Genomic DNA, 21,779 nt, shown 5'->3' with positions numbered 1-21,779 from the left:
GACATATTTTAGGTCATATATTTATACTATCGTGTATGATATATATTTTAGTCAATCAATATAAAATATATATATTTTGCTTTGTAAATAGAAATGAACTAAATTAGATGTGATTTTTAATGATTTTTGACATTGATGATTCTAAATCACTGATGATAATAAATTTAAAAAAGAACAGTTTTCACTTTAAGTTAATAACTTAACTGTAATATATTTTCATAATACATGAGCTTTTGTTAGATATTAGATATTAGAGCATTCCAAACTTGATTGAAAACTGAATTTTAATTACCAAATTAAAAGTTGTAAAAAAACTTAAGTATATAGATTTGGCAGTTAAAATACATTTTATAATATTATGATGTATTTTCATAGTCAATTTAGAGACTTAGAGTCAAATATTATTAATATTTCTTTCTATTTTTTTTTTATTTAATCGTCTACCCGCTACCGTGTAACAAAAGTTTTGTGCAACGCATTATGTTTGCAATGAGTGTATGAATTACGGGTGAGAACTCCGTTATCTATGTGAATCTCAAATTAAATATCTCATCAATTGCGTAAATTGGTTCGATACATCGCTATAGAATGTGTAGACAGACATGTGCAGACAGACACCAATACCCTTGATGTCTGTACGTTTCATCTTGGAGTGAAAATTGTGATTTAACTTTAGTAATAACACATTTTAAATTATAATTTACAAAATATATTTTTTTTAATCTGTCTATTTTATTAAAATTTATAACCGGTCGGTTTATAATATCATAGGTCCCGGCTTCGAGTCCCGGATCTAGAAAATTTTACAATGTCGTTTTTTCCGATGTCGAGCAAGTGGCTATCATCAATTTTTTGTAAAAAAAATCTGTACATACAACCTCTGCCCATATTATGATCTTATTAGAATCAAACATGGAAAAGAAATAAACATATAAATATATTATTTATCAGTTGGTATCAACACTGAAGAGATTATATTTTAATCGGGTAGTATTTAATTTATTTTCAAATGTTTTTGCTCTGACACCATCTATTTACCTTTTTTAAAAGTCGGTAGACAAGTATACCAATCAATATGATTTTAATTAGAATTATTTATCATCTCATTATTGAGCTATATAGCTGCTATGAAATCCTAATAAACCATTAATTTTATTTTTGTCAAAAAAACGACACAATTGCATGCTTTTGATTGTTTCAGTAATTCAGAGCCAGTATATCGTACGTGAAATAAATAAATACCTACATTTTGAATTTTACTTAAATAAGCACAGTTAACTCACATTTCTATATTTACTTATTTCTAAAATCAGATAGGCGACAATCCATAATCATCAAACGGCTGAAAAATCATAAATTCTGTTTTCCCGAAACTGCTCTTTTTAGATACACTTTAGTTCTCTGATATTGATTTTATCATGAATTCTTATTTATGTTTTAGTTTAATAAATTAAATTTATAATATGTATTTTTATAGTATGTATTTTTTTATTATAATATTGAATTTATTTGTAACACATTCTCGTATTATTATTTATTTTTAATCTCATTGGTTAGTTGAATAAAACTATTTTCACTCAGGAATGTATAAAAATGTTCAATATCTTAATAAATTTAATACTTACTTAATTATGTTTAAATTATAGACTATATACCCACTTATTGTAGCATCTAATGGTGTAGTATTAAAATGTACTTATTAAAGTGACTTACCTATTTATCAAGCTTGATTTTGTGTAGTATTAATTAAATTAAACAATAACATTTTTAGAAAATGTTTTAAATTCAATTTAGAGATTACTGTTTAGTTATATTATATTAGGTAATATAATGTTAGGCTTCGAGTTTTACTAAGTATATATTTTTTGTATATAAGAATATTTTGAAATGGTGATCAGTTATATTGTATGAATGGCCTACGCCGTTTTTTATATGTATAATAGATTTTAGCTAAAGTATAAATAGTGCCATTTTTATTGAGATAGTTGAAAATCGCTAATACTCTGTATTTCTATTTAGATGATATTATAAAATATAATTTCTAATACATGTATTAAATATTTGAGTAGAGTTTTAATAAATGTATATTGGTAGATTTCTGAAGCTTTGGCATATAAATTATATATAATTGATACTGAAAGCTTTATCTCGACACTCAAAATATATTATTTAAGTGTTAAAATGTTTGTCTTAATCATTTAATTCCCACGTTACTTACCATATACACATTAAGGAAGAATATACTTACCTACAAAGTTTTTGTGATATACACTGACCATTTTTGGTTTAGTCATATTCTGTCATAATGTGTGATATTAGTTCCCTGTCCTTGGTTTATTAAAATATACATAGACAACTGAATATTTTTTTCACACTAACGCTGTTTTTTTGCGTATTGAATTGGTTATTAAATTTTTTTTTTAAATGTGTGAAATTTAAATAATGAAATATTTATATTTTATTTAATTCCTATTAGTCTTTCACCAACGATAAATAAAGATTTGGTTTATATTGAAATAACTACAATTAATGATATGAATGGTTTCTGATAGTAATACTGAAGATAAATCTATCGATGATTTGAGAATGAAGACTAAATTACTGTTACCTATCAAAAAAAACGCAACAAGGTTTTTGTAAAATATATTTTAGTGCCAATTTTAAAAAAATATAGTAATTATAATGTTTTTCTGACGAAATCAAAAATTCTTCGAATTGTAAACTTTATGGCAATTATTGAAAATATGTTTAGTTCATCTAAGACTTTTTATTTTTACTTTATCGTAATCAATAATTAATAGGTTCATTTGCTGGAGGAAATGAGATATTATTTATTAGACTAATTTTATTCATAACATACATTTTATATTATGTAATAATAAATATATATATTCAATATTAAGATATAACATATATTAAAAATCATATTTATTATATTTACGTGTTGCTATGTTTGGGTCAGCGATCTTTCATTTTCTTAACCTAAACATTTATATTTTAACATTATTCTATAATAATTATATATGTTTGTTAAATAATGGAACATCCGCCTTTGGAGTTTTTATTTCCATATTTATACAATAATTACTGATTTTTAAGTACCTACATGCCGCGGAGAATTCCGCTATATATATATATATATATACCGGAAAATTTAAATTACTATTAGTGTTATCATTGGCATTATTACCAACTACGTATGCCAATAAATGCTTCTTAAATATCAATGAGTAAATATTTCTAAATCTACTGTTACATAATAAATAAATATATATATATATATATGGAAATAATACGACAATGCTCTCAATACGGTGCCTCAAATGAGCAGCAAATACGGTAGCCTAATAATTGTATGATTTTAAAAAGAAAATGCCTTAGATTTTAGATAGCTTACAACTATGTTAATTGCACTCCTTTGATCAACAATTAAGTGCTTAATAATATGACACATTTTATATATAAGATATAAAAAAAAACATAAATGCCACCCACGTTATATATTCCACGATGGATTAAACCTTCTGGTGTCCAAAAATGCGTATGTTTATAAATTTGAGTTGACCAAATGAATGAGCCAACTATTCGTGGACCTGTCGAGAAGCAATACGGCCCACGACTAAATAGCTCATCGCACATCATTCAACCATATTTCATTAACATACATATATATGCGTATACAACTTAATTCTGATGCCTCCGATAAATATGTATATATATATATATATATATAAAATATACATTAGAATAATTATTATCATAAGTATATTTTTGTTCCATTTTATCCAAGAATCAAAACACAAGAACCCATAACTTGTTTTAATCTTTTCATTGACATTCATGAAATAATATCGGTAAAATAAATGCCTCAGTATTTTTACTTATTTTTTGAGTGTTTTTATATTCTTTTTTAGATTCAATTCGAGGATAAAATGATGAATTTGTACTGGATATCTTTGTGTAAATTTATTATTGATTGATAGCAACGTTATATTAAATATCGCGTATCAGATGTATACTTGACTGATGACAATCTGCTAAACGGATAATTTTATGCAAACCGTACCGTGAAGTATGACAACATAGGGCCACTACGCGACACTTAACACAATACGTTGAAACTAAAAAAATGTATATTGAGTCTCTAATATTTTAATTCTGCTCGAATACGTTATAATATCTTCGGCATCTTGATAAGTAAGTAATTAAAAAATTTAATTGATATTCCCTTTTTAAAATAATTACAGTATTACTTTTCAGGACACCCTTTTCTCTAAGTACACCGCACTGTACCAGCACTCTTTTATGATAAAAATATTTATCAACTGTAGACATCGATATAAATTAAAATAAAATGTATGTTAATTATATACTTAAACATTTCAGATAACCATAAACATGCGATTGCACAAATTTACAATTATTATATTCATTAATTACGTACAGCAACATTGATGATAGTTTAAAAATATTTAGTAGACATGCCAATGCGTTGGTATTACTACTAAGTTTTAATTTTACCGAACATTAATCGAATCGAATGGAATGCCATTTAAAAAATACAAGTTTCAGAAAAGTGTCGTACTCATTTTCCGTTTATACATTTGCCAAAGTCGTCAACGATTGTGGGTCATATGGAGTCATAATATAAAATTTAAAAATGCAATTTATTTAATTTAAAAAAATACAGTATTATAAACTTTAAAAAAAATCATCGATTGGTAAGTGTCAAATTTAATCATAATAAGCTTTAAAAAAAACCCTGGTGAACGAAACATAGATTTCAATATGATTACTTAAATGTTGTTTTAGCAAATAAAAATATAAAATTATATTATTATGTCATGTGATTCTGTATTAAATTTAGTCAGTGTACGCATCAACGTTGGTTCCTTTCTTGGCGGCTACTGGTAGCTTTTCTCCTGTCAAATACGGGTTCACACTCTGAAAATACAACAACAACATATTTTAATTGATTATCCGGCACTAATTTAATCATTAAAGGAATATTAACAAAAATTTTATTCCCCATCAAATTAGAATACGGACGAGGAACTATGCAGCCCGATAATTCGTGTATTCAGTCAACTTGAAATTTATTGCAAAATAAAATATTTAACATACATAATTTGAAAACATCTCATGCATATACACACTAGTAAAAATCTTTATGTAGAAAAAATACGACATCCGACGGCACATGAACTTGTATCCACTAGATTCACGCCAGTGTGCTTTTCAAATTATACTACGGGCGTCCTACTTAATTACGACTATTTTAACTAGTAGTTTTTACATGAAATGCATATCGAATTGTGTTATAATGTTGGCTATCGGTTTTAGTATATTAAATTATGGTAGGTATCAATTAATTCCTTAATTACTAACCGACGTCGCGGATCACTACATTATTTAGTTTTTATAACGTACTTAGACTTGCTAATAATTTAATAAACCATTTCTTTTTATTCAACGAATAAGACACAACATTATGAATGTGACATTCTATATATTGAGCATACATTATGCAGGAGATTTTTTCAAATTATGTATGTTCAATATATAGAATGTTACATTCTCAAATCTTATATATCCTATACGTCGAATAAAAAGTAATACTTTATTAAATAAACTATTTTTTAAAACAATCTATGCTATAACGAACGTCCAAATTAGATGAATACGTTAGGTATAATACTCCACCCTACCAAAGAGAAAAATACGAAACTTACAATTTGGTACATTTTTTTTTTTAATTTACATTTTAAAATGTTTTTGAAAATCGAGTTTGAATATTGTGACGCAAACTGAATTTTGATAACATGACCAATAAATAATATTTAATAATAGGATGGAATCCTTTAGTTTAACGAATTCACGTTTTGTAACGTTTTTTTTAATTGTATGTTTATTTTGACTTTAAATTAAAAAAAAAAAAAAACATTTTAGCTGCCCCTGTATTCATACTGTTGAGTTTATCAGAGATATTCTATTTTTACAATACAATTTTCAAAGACATATCCTGTCAACGGTTACATACCTACTTATCAGATGATATCTTATTTCTTAAATCAATAGTATAATACATATCTCTAACTAAAGAATATTGTTCCTTAGAGAAATATAAATAATTTAAATAATATGTAGATACATATACATAACTATGTTTTTAAGTATATTTTCTTAAGTGTATAATATATTTACATAACAATTACCATGTTAGGTGATCTCTTTTTAATAATCAATGTATTATGTTTACCCTATAATCGTTAGGTATTATGAAAAAAACCCCACACAATTATTTTTTTTCTTGGTAGAAAACATTGTAATAATTACAATAAAATACAACATTTACTACTTATTCCTCATTAGTCCACTTCAATTGGGCTGGGTGGAAGTGGTGTGAATTACCTAAGTATGTACTAGATATTGCGTATTATTTTAATTAACACATTTTATTGCAATCTAATAAGTCAATGGCTTCCAACAAATAAGTTACGAATCAAAATAACCTGGATAAAAAATAATGTAAATGACCTAAGTAGTCTGCGAAACAAACGAAATACATACTTTCTTTGCGTGGAATTTCTTCGCGACGAGGTTCTTGTGTTCGTCAAGCTGCATCTGCTGGGCGATGAAGCGATCAATTCCTGAAGAGTCTCCACCTCCTACTCCTCCGGGACACTCGAACATATGCTCTCCATCACACATGCACTCCTGCTCTGCCTGGTATTCGCGGCTGAACGCTGCGGTGTTTTCGAAGTTTGTGATGCAGCCATGTGCCTCTGAAAGTTAATTTACGCACACATAGTGGAAGATAAATTGATGAGCTTGGTATAAGAAGAGAGTAAGTATTGAACTGTCGTTTGAACGTGTTCAAACATATTGATGCTATTATACATAATATTATACTGGTATGAAATAATAATAGTATATGACCCTTTTAAAATCTTCATAATACGACCGCAAGGTGGTACGTAGAGACTACAAAATAAACCAATGAATAATGAGCCACGTACGCAATGTAATAGAGATATTTAAGCTGATAAAATTGCAATAGGCTAGACATGTTGCTCGGCGAGTAAACAACCGCTCGACAATTAATGTAGTCATACAATGATACCTGAGAGGCACTAAACCTCCACATGATTGCTCTAAAACTATCTAGCGGCTAGATTGATGAACTCATAAAGTTCAGCGGAAGAACGTACCATCGAGGATCTAGGGAAGGCTTTTATCCAGCAGTAGGTGAACCCCAGCTGATGGTGATGAATGATGGCATATTCTATAAAAACTTGCAATACTTGTACCGCTACGTTTTTCTCATATTACAATTATTACCCTATAAAATGCATCTCAGAGCCCACACACTGTATATTTTGATGTAATGAATCTGTAATGAAAATATTGGCACGTATATGCTGACATGATAATGTGTAGCTTCCATATCTATAGTATTATTTCTGGCGGCAAAGTTTATACAATTATGAATATCAATGACTAGAACGCCGTATGAGTTTCCAGCAAGGAATCGTATATGTACTCATCCCCTGAGGGCAAGAGAAGATCTGAACAAAGAATTGAAAAACGTCACTAGGTACTATATCGTCGAGGATGTGAAAAGTTTATGGTGGAAGCCAACAATTGTAGTGCCAAAAAATGATTATGATGAAGACAAAATAAAGATCTCGTTAATCGTTAATCTTCTTCTTGTCTTTGGATGAGATTTGAGGGATTAACCTTTATTAAACTTAGAAATTAACCCATTTCAATGGTTTTCAAATAGTTTTTTTGTTGAATTTATTTCATCTGAGATATTTATACAAAATATTATTTTAAAGAAGTTACAGATGACCGTTTTTCAGATGGGTTTATACCTCGAAATAGCTGTTAATATAAATAACTCAGATAAACTAGAATTAATAAACGAAAACTATGTTTCAAAATCATATAATGGAGCTCTCTACAGCGTAAACGCTTGTTCAATTAATAACTTATTTTACATAACGTGTTGATTTTAATGGGAAATATTTACCTGTGTATCCAACTGGGCATGGATTAGGTGGATTGCAGTAGGCTGGAAGAGTGATGTCGGGCTTCAGGTGTGATGCTGGGCGAGGAGCTGCAGCCGAGTGAACTTCAGACCTGTCTTCGCCGCTATCGCCGTTCAGGTATTGGCCAAGAAGAGTACTTTAAATAATTATAAATATTAATGTAATGAGGAGAGGCACAGCTACAAACTACCACGAATAAATCACGCGTTATGAACATTGTAATGTTTATTATGAACACTATGCTGGGAATATATAGGTAAGGACCCGAGGACATTGCTAATGTAATATAACAGAAAAAAGGTTGCCTAAAGTCGCCATATAAAGTTGGTAACTAATCCCAGCATATTTTTTCAAAGGAAAATTTCTTGGTATACTTATATATATGTACATATTTAGTATTATTTCCAAAATAATTAATAAAGTCATTTAAATGGCCAAAATACCTCCATGTTTCATGCTTTGCAAACTGTTTCTCATTATTTTAAGGAACCACAACAATATGCAATATGTCCGTATAATTTAATCAATAACTATTTTTCAACGCGTAGCACCAATACGTCTTTGCGTAGCACCAATGACAGCGATGCTATTTTTGTTTTGTTTATCTGTCATCGATTAAAAACAATTGAACTACGTAGAAGACCCATGGGCATGTCAGCCTTCGTGGTAAATGAAAATGAACAATCAAATAGAAGATTTTTGTGGAATTTGTATAAGCATATTAAATATAATAGATAATATGATTATCTCCTATATATTATCTCCTATATATTATCTCCTATATATTATTATCCTAAGAGATTTTGGAAAATACGTCAACTTTTTTATTTAAATACCACTTTGTTGATTATTAAAGGAATTCACTTCAATTTTTGGAGTCCCGAATCTACTTCCATTTGAATCGGGCACAATCTGATAAAACTCGACACAATCACAGATACTATCGTTTTTAAATCGCGTTTTACATCCGTCACCATACATTTTCGCATCTTGCTGTCCGTGTACCTCAAATTGATTATAATGTCGTTTAATACTTTCTATATAATCAATATTGCAAAATATCTAAATTAATATTCCATAAAATTATTCAAATCTGTAAGTAGCACATTGGCGTATTCTTGAGTTTTAACACAAAATAAATACATATTTCCTCACTAATTATTACGAAAATATAATCTAAAACTACTTCACTGCCACTTATCTGTCAAACTGAAATATATGATTGATTTTCAATTGTTTTCGCCTATAACAAGTTCATTTGACGTGTCAGAATTCAAATTTAGAATTTGCAGAAACAATCGAAAAATGTGACATTTCTATTAGCATGTTAAATAATCAATTTCAATCAAGACATTTTTATTGTAAGATGAGTTTTCTATTAATTAATAACAAATTTGTTTTTTTTTACTACTTCTTTGTGGCTGTTTACGCACTCTTTTTTATTGAATAATTAGGCTACTAATTTCGATAGATTACAATATAGTCATATTAAGTTGCCATTGCAAACAATGAAATAAATTAATACAAATTGTTATAGTTAACAAAATTTGTGATATCATAATATATATAATATCTACCTATTTTTACCATCCTTATCATCATCAATCTGGACCTATCCACTGCTGGATGAAGGCCTCCTCAGCCTTATTATACTCCTTACTTACACATGAATTATTATATTTATCAAAATCAGTGATATTATACTATCTACCTATCTATATTTATAATGCCATTATTATCACGAGCCTTAATAAATCCACTGCTGGATGAAGACCTCTCTACGTTGATTGTATTCTTGATAGTCTTGAATTTCATCATCATCATCAATCCACTGCTGGATGAAGGGTTTGTTTTAACGAATGTGTGATATTATACTTATTTTTATCATCCTTATCATCATCGACCTGAACCAATCTACTGCTGGATAAAGGCCTCTCATAGCCTGATTATACTCCTTTCTGTCATATGAATTGCTGTATTTATCAAAATTGGTGATATTACGAGTATATTATTTATCTATTTATATTATATCATGAGCCTGAATTAATCCACTGATGGATGAAGGGTTCCGCAACCTAATTCTACTACTATAGGTTTAACGAATTTGTGATATTATACCTATTTCTATCGTCCTTATCATCATCGACCTGAACCAATCCACTGCTGGATAAAGGCCTCCCTAGCCTGATTCTACTCCTTTATGTCATTTGAATTGCTGTATTTATCAAAATTGGTGATATTATATTATATCTATTTATATTATATCATGAGCCTGAATCAATCCACTGATGGATGAAGGCCTTTCTAATTTGTTTGTATTTCTGTCGGTCATACGGTCATATGAATTGCTATATTTATCAAAATTGCTGATATTATATTCACCCATTCATAATTTTGTCATTATCATCATCAACTAAGGTCAATCCACTGCTGGATGAAGGTTATCCCAACCTAATTCTACTCTTCTTAGTCATATAAACTGCTATATTTTTTTAAATTTGTGATTTTATATACCTACCCATTTATACCGTCATTATCGTCATCAACCTGTATCAATCCACTGCTGGATGAAGGCCTCTTTAAGCTGATTCTACATTTTTAGGTTTTATAAATTCCTGTTTTTATCAGAATTGGTCTATTCCTCTCAGATATAATATGTATTGTTTAATTATTTATTAACATTTGTCTCAATATGAATGTCCCGCACTGGAAAACTATATTGGTTAAGGTTAATTTTGAATTCAAAATTTGATTTTGTAAATATTATTCTATGGCTGCAGGCATTTATTTTTTATATACAATGAAATAAAACAATGTTTCAATTTGTTTTTTATGCTGCTAACCTTTTTCTAATATGTAAATGGGACCCGAAAGAGATTAATATTTTGATATAATGGATCGCTTTTTAAGATAATCACATATTATTGCTGTATATTCGAACGAATGAGATGTATAATTATTTATCATATTTAAATGCACATACCTACACATATATTGTATTAAAATTAAAATGTCATTGGTAGCAATCGGCGATTCTGCTAGGCCTAGCAGCCTGAAGTGGTGTCAGACGATATTGTGAAGGCCAGACTCCAGAATAGACTACGCATACGACTCCAAATTTGTATGGCAGTGACGACATGCAAATCGTAAAACTGACAAATCAGCGAAATGTCAAACTGTCTAAACTGAATGAAAATCCATCCCGAAGAGAAAACTATGGCGCCGTCTATACATACTTTACAATTATATTAAAATCCAACACCATGTCGTCCAATATTATTCGTAAACTAAAAATAATTAAGCTTTTTTGAACATTCCATAATCGATTGGTTATCATTATTATACGATAAGCGTTTCTAATAAATATTGATACTATCGGAAAACAAACAAATATAAACGATTCTAGATTATAGTTATGACGTGAAATAAATAACAGTGAATTTATTACTAACGTTATATCTCATAATGTCTGTTAAGTACCTTTTTTATCGGGTGTATAATATATCATATAAATACAGCAAACTAACCTAAATCGCTTCTTTTGAATATTATTACAATTATTGAAGTATGTCAAATCAGTTTTAGAATGTCACATACTATAGAAATATTCAGAGTCACAAGATCTTTTTCTTCTATGTATTTATTAAAAATTAAATGTTTTTCTTATTTTAAAGGTAATTTGGTAGCATACTTTACCGTAGTTTTACTAGGGACACATAGCGACAGAATAATATAAAACATGACATGTTGTATAATGTAGATAATAATATATTTTGAACTGCTCTAAATATGTAATCAATAAGTATTGTATTAAAACAGTTATATTTTTGAAAAATTCACAAACAATCTTATATTTTTTATAAATATGTAAAATTGCGATGATGTTTTTCTACCAAGAAAAAAATATTCTGTGGTTTTTTTCATAATACCTACCGATTATAGGGTTACCATAATATAAATAAAAAATACAATAAAATAACTATTCAACATCGCAATTTTCTAGAGAATTTAGGAAACTAAATTTTAAATATAAATACAATCGTAAACAACCTATAAGATTGATCGAACGCATGTTTTAATTGTTTTGCACAGTTATTTTAATTGTAAGTTTGTCTTTGAAATTTAGAAAATATATTTTTCTTTTTTAATGTTAAAACACTAAAATATTAATTGTCTATTATTTGTAAAAAAATCACATCTTTCGTATTCTGTTACTGTATGCCTTTCATAATGGGGAACAATACTTACGTTCTTCAGTAACCTTACTCAAGCTATATGTTTGTTTGCAAGGGTGGCTCCACCTTAAGGGCTTGTAGGGACTATCCTCACATCGTTATCATGTCAAAAATATACGTTCGATATTTCTATAATTCTCATAATATACCTACTTAGTTACAAAATTATATAGATCTATTTTATAGAGATATGTATTATTATTATACAAATAAATAAAGCAATGATTGTAAATTATGTAATAACATAATGATGATTACGCGGTATTAAAATACTTAATTTAATTAAATACGCCCTATTTCACGGTGACACCTATGTACAAATTAAGAAAGCAACGGCGTCTATTTTTCGATTACCGGGGTCACTCAGTCCCACCACGTCACCGCGGTATAAATCTCGTTTTACAAAGGGTGTGAATGCATTAGCGTTAGTATACGCATACTGGGGAGCGAATCAAATGACCCCTAGGTGATAAAAAACGCTCGCTGTAGGTCGTTGTTCAAAACTGATAATGGTAAGTTTATAATAATTATTATTATTAATTAAATTAATATTTTTGAGCACGCTTTATAGATGTGATTAAGTAAGAACTCAGATAATCATATTATTTATTGTGAAAAATCACTCATTTCCTCATTAATAAAATTATAAGTAACTTGGTACCTACATAGTGTATAATAATATGAGAAAGTAAGTAGGCGTGTATATTTAATAATTATTGGCTAAACCCCACCACCTTTAAAGTCGTCGAGCCGCCACTGTTTGTTATATATGATATATCAGTTATTTTTTTTATTCAAAATATCGTATCGAGTAGTTATTCTTAATCAACCAGTTCATTCATGATGGAGTTTTGCTACATAGATATTAGTAAATTCTTAAAGCATCATACCTGTGCTGTAAATACTCTTGGTCCCTCAAGCTTGGATTAGGGTTACCATCCAAAAGTGAGTCATAGTCAAACTGCTCATTCTCGAGATCTTTACTGGCGCGTGCCATCAGCGAGAGACGAGACTCGGACCCTGGAAAGTCCAGGTACGAATCAGAGGTGTCAGCCAGGTCTTTGCCCATTCGCTCAATCACTTCGCGCAACAGAGCATTGGAAATGTATTGCTCCTGGAAATCATAAAACATAATAAATATGTTTATATAAGTATAACATATAAATTCAAAAAAAATAATTAGGTATCTACCATAACACAAATTGACGATGATCAAGATATTTTTGTTTAAATGTGTAATTTCTGGTAGGTAAGTACGAGGGTGGGTCAATAAGTCCTTAGAAAAGCCGACAGGTGGCGCGACTAGTACTGTAAGCGGTTTGTTTTCATGCAGCGGCACTACCGATTCAGTATGCTGCGAAGTTTCAATCAGATTGGTCGGGTTGTTGTGTGTTTCTCGTACATTTAAAAAAAAAATTTGCTTGTGGAAAATGGAAAAATGGAAAATGGAGAAAATTGAGTTTAGAGCTGTTATTAAACATTTTAATATAAAAGGGTTAACAGCAAAGGAAATAAAAAATTAGTTGGATTTAGTTCACGGCATATCTGCTCCTTCACTTGCAACTATTTATAACTGGTTAAATGAATTTAAACGTGGTCGTACATCAACAAAGGATGAACCACGCTCAGGACGTCCTGTAGAGGTGACTACACCAGAAATGATCAATAAAATCCACGATATGGTGTTAAGTGACCGAAGATTAAAGTTGAGTGAGATAATTGAGGTTACAGGGATCTCAAAAGGTAGCGTCATTTCTATTTTACATGACAAATTGGGCATGAAAACTATTTCTGCAAGATGGGTGCCGCGTTTGCTCACAGTCGACAATAAACGCAATAGGGTGGTGGCCTCTAAAGCCCTGTTGTCGCTCATGCAACGCAATCCGGATGAATTTTTTCGTCGCTTTGTGACTGTGGATGAAACATGGATACACCACTATACTCCCGAGACGAAAGAACAGTCAAAGCAGTGGATTGCGAAGGCAAACCATGTCCAAAGAAGGCGAAAACCGTAAAATCAGCTGGTAAGGTTATGGCTACTGTATTTTGGGATGCACGTGAAATTATTTTCGTTGACTATTTGGAAAAAGGAAAAACAATAACAGGGGATTATTATGCATCTTTATTGGACCAGCTAAAAAACAAAATTGAAGAAAAACGGCCTCATTTAAACAGGAAAAAAATCCTCTTTCATCAGGACAATGCCCGTGTTCACACATGTTTACGATCAATGGCTAAAATTGAAGAATTGAAGTTCGAATTGGTCGACCACCCACCGTATTCGCCAGATTTAGCCCCCAGTGACTTTTTCCTTTTCCCAAACTTAAAAAAATGGCTAAGTGGACAACGTTTTTTTTCAAATGAAGAAGTCATCGATCGGACAAATGCTTATTTTGAGGACCTTCCGAAAACTTATTTTTCTGACGGTTTAAAAAAAATGAGAAACGTCTTACCAAGTGTATTGAGCTCCAAGGAGATTATGTTGAGAAATAAAAAAAAAATACAAAAATAAAAACTGTTTTAATGCTTTTTTCTAAGGAATTATTGACCCACCCTCGTATTTATCAAATATTTAGAAGTAAAATGTGCAGGTTTCAATACTTATTAAAAAAATATGGGTACATTTATCACATCATTTACAATTTAGTATGTATTCTAAATTTAAAATAATTAAATATTATAAGAAACAAATAAAGAAAAAAAAATATCAGAAACTCACATTTTAGTTCAATTTGTGCTAAGATAATATCTGTACCTCAGAGGCAGACGGATGCAACTCCGTTTTTGGGGGAAATGAGTTTTTTTAAGAATCGTCATGCTAAAGGCTTTATCTATTAGTGGCAGAGAGATGAAAGTCCTAGTCTAAGATATGCATAGCATAAAGATGCAAATGCCATACCTACCTTAGAAGCAGAAGGATGCAAATCCAATAATCCACTAAGATAAAATTCTCTCAAACCGTCTGCAATATGTACTAGACGAGAACCAGCCAGGAGAACGAGTTTTAGAGGAGGATACAGTACTATGGACCATATCCAAGTCACCAGAGAAATCAGAGCGGTAACAAGAATACAAGCTGCCGCTATCCATGGGTTTTATAGACTATGAGAAAGCGTTCGATTCCATAAAGAAATTTTCAATACTCGATGCACTCCGAAATCAAGGAATCCCCGGACGCTATATAAATATTTTTAATAATATATACAGTAGCGCAACAACATCTCCATAAACCATCGCGCATTTCCTATCAGCAAACGAGTCCGACAAGGTGATACAATCTCGCCTAAACTATTTACAGCTACACTTGAAGACTGATTTAGACAACTTGACTGGAATGACACGGGTCCTCATAAATCGAGAATACGTGAGTCATCTACGCTTTGCCGATGACAATTAATAGTAGTTTGCAAGACTCAGAAGACCTCCAAAGCAGAATGCAGGAACTCGCTGGAGTAAGCAACAAAGTAGGCTTGAAAATAAATGTATCAAAGAAGAAAGTCATGTTCAACTGCTTTGCGGGCCAAAAAGAGATCCTCATCAATGGCATTCAGCTCGAAAAGGTGAAAAACTACATCTATCTGGCATAATAAGTGTCTATAGATGGATGTATATTTGATGAAATTGTTCGCAGAGTAAAGCTAGGCTGGAGTGCTTTTGGCCGCCTGAATAATTTCTTCGAAAATGACCTCCCACTGTGCCTAAAGTGCAAAGTGTTCAACCAGTGTGTACTTCCCGTAATCACATGCGTGTATTTACTAGGTAAATAAGATACAAATCCACATTAACAAAATATCTTTAGAGGCAGAAGGATGCAAATCCACACTACATTTTTTATTTTATTTTTTTTAGATATAAAATTGTATTATATTTATTCCTTTCTTACATATTCCAGAAGTACTTTAATTGAATTAGAATAAAAAAAATAATGACCATTATATGTATATTTTCTTAGAAGTTATGAGTATTCCTTTAAAATAAAAATTGTTTTTTGGCTCTCCTGAACAATTGGGTATTTGGCACTTGCATCCGTCTGCCTCTGAGGTACAGATATGATGTCTGAGAATATGGAATTTATAGGTGTGCATAATTTATATTATAGAATATTATTGATCTATTTATTTCTATAATATGTCATAGTTTTCCGAGTCATGCCAAGAGTAGATAATCCTTTCATTTCTCTGTTTTTTTAATCTTTCCAAAACGGCATCGATCAGTAATCAGCCATTTAGAAGTGGTCATATCCGATTTCAACTCCGATGCGATAAGGGAAGAGCAGTTTAAATTCTGTTTCTGCTGCGGTATCATCCTGAACAAAACACCATCTAAAGATTCTAACTATGCATCAGAATTTTGAGAGCGTGCATTGAATTGAGTTTCTGGAATTATTATTTTTTACACAACTGACCAACTATTTTTTATTGAATCTTCAAAGACACATGCATCGTACATATTTAAAATTCTGATAGAGACGTCTACCAACGCGTATAGCTTATATAAATTAAATCACCGCGAAATAGTTATTTGATTTGCTGCATCCAAGCAGCACATGAATTGTCTACTTTAACAACAAGCCAGCAAAAAGGTGTTTCGGCAATCATGTGTTTCATTAAAATCCTTGATATTCTACATTTAATGACATTCTAGGGCTATATAACTACTTCTATATATTATGCTAAATAAAAATATATTCTTGAAAAAGCTTTCACCTTTGGACCAGCATCATGAGGTAAGTAGCCCAAAGCTCCGGCGGAAGCTAGCAGCGCCAAGAGCGCCACGCGTAGTGCCATTGTGGTCAAATGGCTAGCGACCTCTGAAACATTGACAATAAATACATTATGATTCAACTATATTATACTATAACTAGCGATATATGTAAATAATATAGGTGGAATTTAAAATAAACTTATATAGGTAGTAGGTACTAAAATTGATTTAAATGATTGCTATTCGCCCAATATTCCAGTCATAATATTAGGGTTTTGTCTGTAAATAATTCACATTAAAGGGAGACTGCATAGTATGTATGGTTCTAGCACCTGTAGCGCACACAAAAAATTAGTACTCGCACATGCTGTGCCACGGCCGCCATCTTGGAAAATGACGGACAATTTTCAGTTTTTATATGTTATTAAAAGCTGAAAATATTGAAAAAGGTTTCAAATAAGAATTTTAAAAAATATTTAAAAATGTACATATTATTATTTAATTTCAATATTTTCGTCGTATCTGCCATGGTTACTAAGCTGTAGGATAGGAATAAATGTAAAAAAAACAGATTTTCAATTAAAATTTTGAATTCATTTATATATCTAATGATTATATAATGAATATTTACTATTTTTTTTAAATGCTTGAATATATTTAAAATCGGCCTCTTTTTTCTAAGATGCGGAAGTAGCCCTTATTGGAAATTGGCCCTATACACGTGTCAAGCTTGAGAGGAATAATTATTTCCAGGTAAGGGATTATTTTGACCTAATTCCTATGTCTGGATTATAACCCATTGGGTCCTTCAGTGAATACATATAAACAACACCAATTTTGTGCCCAGCAGCGGATCGAAACCGCGACCTATCGTTTTATTTAGGTAGAGTGTAGACCGTTTCTTCGTGTCTATTTTCAATACTTATACTTCATAACATTATTATGTAATAAATTAAGGGGGGACATGCTCGTCGAAGGTCAAAATTGAGTTTTTATTGTATTTTCAAACCATGATCCTGGACACTCCTGTAACGTTGTAGATAATCTATTTATATAATTTGAAGCCTTATTATCCTTTATAGTTATTTTAAACATTTGATGAATGCTTAAAGTATTTTTGTTACATAAAATAGTATTCTTTTAAACTTCTCGCTCTAATGTTTTGGAATATAGTCATATTTCGGTACATAACTGTGCAGTGGTGTTAAGATTTTTTACATTTATTAATTTTTAAACGCATTTATAAAACCATTAGTATAATTTATTACGAGATAATTTTTGTAAAATATTCACGATAAAATATTATATTGATAATCTCTGTGATCCCAAATTGACAAGAATTAGGCATGTTATTATTCAAAAAATCGGCAAGATTAACACATTTGAAGATAAATATAAAGATACTTATTATAAGCTATGTCTTTGACCATTCAAGTGTGATAAACATCTTATGAATAATGATTGCTTTATAATAATTATTGACCTAAGAATAAGGTAGTGTTTTTTTGAAATACGCCATTTCTTTTGGCATTCCCCAGTGGTTAAGCTACAACATACGGGCGTAGCAATAAATTGACAAACTATAATTAAAGTAGGAAGTAAAATTATGTTAACGCGCGTGTTTGAACAAATAACGTTTGAATATGTTTGAATATGTTTGAATAAATAAAAAACAATTTGAACCAATTGGAATACATATACCGTAATAAAAGCATGTTCAATAAAGTTAGATTAGTCATCATAAATCAAATTCATTATCCTTATTTCGACCGAGGATAAGGCGTCGAAGCTTGAGAGATCTTATTGGTTTTTAAATCCGTAAATTCGGCAAGGGTTGATATTACGTCGCGTGACAAGACAACATGCAATATCCCTCACATGATAATATTAATTAAATCTTGCGAGCTTGGCCACAACTTCTACAGTAGCTTTAGCTACACACCCATCAACATCGCCCCATCCAATTATCACTGTGACGTCAAAGATACGCCCCTCAAAAATCAATATTTAATCGATGGAGCTTTTAGAAAATTTATCAATAAAAATGTTTCCAATTTTACGTAAAAGAAATATACAAGAAGATTTTTTTATACTAATTGTATTAAATTTCTAATAATAGTGTTTTTTTAATTCAATATTTACGATAATAATATATAGGTTTATAATATATACCTTAATTTTGGTTTTCATTGTTTAAGTTTAAAAAAAATATTATAAAACTTCGCTGAATCGAGAATAAATTGAAACGTTTTTACAATGGTCTATAAATAGAATTCGTTTCTGAAATAAGGATCGATCCTATATTTTGACCTTCAGTTACACCACCTGTTGGATATTGTTCTTTAGCATGAATGGAAATTCAAACGAATGTAGATTCACGAAATTATCAACTAACATCACGTAAATATAAAAATCGTTATATCTTTATACAAATACGTTGTTAATTTTAGCTATATAACTGCATTACAATATACTATCTACGTGACCCGCATTTAAAAGCCATATTGATTCATGGTATCTGTCTACCGAAAACATTCACTTGTATATATTATACTACAGTTACATATATTATACAAAAATAACCATTTTAGTATTAATGCACAGTATATAAATATTACAAAGAAAATTTCTTTAAAATTAAACAATATGGATTGAACAATTTTAAATATAACCTTTAAATATTATGTAAAACTCCTATACCAATTAATGAAAAATATAATTCTACCTTTACATAAAACAGCTGATTTTACGTAAACATAATACTTTATTAAATATGTTTAATTTAGAGGTTGATTTTTTCATTCAAAATTTTCCATGCATGTAAAAATATGTGGCAGATATGGGTCGACTGTGAACAAGATATTCAATGTGTTTTCGTGTAATATGTGCAGTAAATTTGAGATGTTTGACTTAAGCAATGAATTGTATTTGAAAAATTAAACCAGAGGTACGTAAACTGTCACTGTGTAAACAAAAATAATATCGAATAAGAAAATGTCAGTATTGCAACTTACCGATGGTCGCGGATATCGGTGAGTGGCGCGAACGTCGGCGGGTTCATTGAGTAGAAATCGATGGTCGAAGGGCGCATGCGCCTGCGTCGGCCTGGCGGTGTGTAGGCGGGTGAGTATCGACCGCCCTACGCCCACCTCGCTCCCTTGCCTCGGCCGCCCACCTCGCACCTCGACCTGACGTACTTGTGACACTTTCGAAAAGTTCCACGGAAAATGACAATCGTCACAACACATTATCAGGTGTTTCTGAGTTTCAGAATTCAGCCTGCGATGGTTTCAACGCATCTCCAGTCTACAATAATTATAGCAATTAGTATTTGTATATATGTCAAATATATGATATTATTATCTCAATTATTTCAATTAAATTGACATGCTGAGTACAATTGCCGACAAAACTGATTCAATTACAATAAATGATTCACTGGCATTCAGATTTGGTATTCTTTTTTTACTCTGCTCCTGAAAAACTTCTTGCGTGTTATATGAATAGGCAGGGCATAGATTCCTTTTTTGTTATTGTGGTTAGAGTTGGTCCTAAATAGTAAATAGTGTGAGGCACGAATATTACATTCCCGTAGCAGTAAATTTTATTTTACACCGTAGGCAAAACAAACTCTTCACTAAAGATGCCTACTAACTGTGTTATTCAAATCTCATTCTCTTATATACAGTATGCCAATTCTATGCAATACGCAACTTGCTTGTAATAGTGTACATATGTACTAGCTTTCCACGGTGCCACAATTTACAGTGATAAAATTTATGAACAGTTCATCCACATCAATTAATTATTATGGATGTCATGGAGATTTTTATTCGTGGTGGTTGATAATAAATGTACAATTATTTGAGTTACCCCATCTCCACCCGCCATGTATATGCAGTAAATGACAGCAAACAGCATAGTCGCCTTTTTTCACTTACAAAACTTATTTTTAGCTTATTTCTAATGACGTGCTTTCCTAGGACCTTGGTCCTAGATAGTGGTCCTGTTTTTTTTTTATTAAAAACACGTCTTAGATATATTTTTAAATAATGGCGTTCAATTTTGCCCACATAATTCTATGATTATAATATACATGAGCCCCCGCGTTTTAAATGCTCTAACAAAAAAAAATGATTCAATTAAAAAAAACTTACCTCTTTTTTTATTTTTCCCGATCAATCCAAGGCGCGATACCCATTTGACCCAAATCGGTACAGTCACCCTAAAACTAGGTCTGATAGTAGCAATTCTAGTGTGCGGTACCGTTCGTGTTACATTATTATTTTGTCATTAAAAAAACTAAAAACAAATCGTTTGCTCATATATAGGTACGTGTATATATTCCCTTTTTCATTGTCTCAGTATTGAGCAAACTTTTCAAATATAAAGACATTTATGCGAATGGCCATTCAACAACCACATCTCGAATTTTTACTTTTTATTTAATTAATAACTAAGTTTTTTCTTATTTTTTTTCAAACAAAATGTTTGGAACTCATTCAAAGCAACCTGATGATCTGTCGACAAATTTATTAGACGCTCCGTCAAAACTTCAACACGACGGCTAATTTCTACCGTTGACTCTTTTCGGCGTTTTACATATTGGCTCGATTTGTAATGAACTTGTGACGTTGCCAAATTTTAGAATTTTCAGACGGATTCTTGTCTCTCCTAATATTTTGGCATCTTGTCTGCCAAAAAAATCTGTCTGCACATTGTAGGTAATATTCGAGTTTGACGTTTATGAAAAAATAGCTTCCGAAATGTCAAAAAATTATTTGTC

General features: G+C 30.6%; 1 protein-coding gene across 2 annotated transcripts; it reads right to left on the bottom strand.

Moving 5' to 3' along the window:
* Nucleotides 1-3,912: 3,912 nt before the first annotated feature.
* 7B2 (Secretogranin_V domain-containing protein 7B2) lies at nt 3,913-20,055 on the bottom strand. Of its 2 annotated transcripts, none has more exons than XM_085957175.1 (6): nt 20,008-20,055; nt 16,996-17,099; nt 13,180-13,403; nt 8,036-8,190; nt 6,571-6,785; nt 3,913-4,944 (listed from the first exon to the last, which is right to left on the bottom strand). In XM_085957175.1, the coding sequence occupies exons 2-6, from the start codon at nt 17,074-17,076 to the stop codon at nt 4,864-4,866; spliced, it is 756 nt and encodes a 251-aa protein (XP_085813301.1). In that variant the 5' UTR covers nt 17,077-17,099; nt 20,008-20,055; the 3' UTR covers nt 3,913-4,863. The 2 variants fall into 2 exon arrangements, with proteins under 2 accessions (XP_085813301.1, XP_085813306.1); XM_085957180.1 differs by lacking the exon at nt 20,008-20,055 and adding an exon at nt 19,719-19,961.
* Between the last annotated feature and the right edge of the window lie 1,724 nt (nt 20,056-21,779).

Source organism: Rhyacophila brunnea, unplaced genomic scaffold (assembly GCF_057557595.1).
Source record: "Rhyacophila brunnea isolate RB1 unplaced genomic scaffold, BYU_Rbru_1.0 scaffold_11, whole genome shotgun sequence".
Lineage (NCBI taxonomy): Eukaryota > Metazoa > Arthropoda > Insecta > Trichoptera > Rhyacophilidae > Rhyacophila > Rhyacophila brunnea.
This window is presented reverse-complemented; position numbering and strand designations above follow the sequence as displayed.

Excerpts from the sequence above, each read along its gene's own strand:
- 7B2 (XM_085957175.1), bottom strand. The coding sequence starts at position 17,076 with ATGGCACTACGCGTGGCGCTCTTGGCGCTGCTAGCTTCCGCCGGAGCT. Across the intron at positions 6,786-8,035 it reads ATGCCCAGTTGGATACACAG|AGGCACATGGCTGCATCACA; the intron begins GTAAATATTTCC and ends ATTAACTTTCAG. Across the intron at positions 4,945-6,570 it reads AGAAATTCCACGCAAAGAAA|AGTGTGAACCCGTATTTGAC; the intron begins GTATGTATTTCG and ends TTGTATTTTCAG.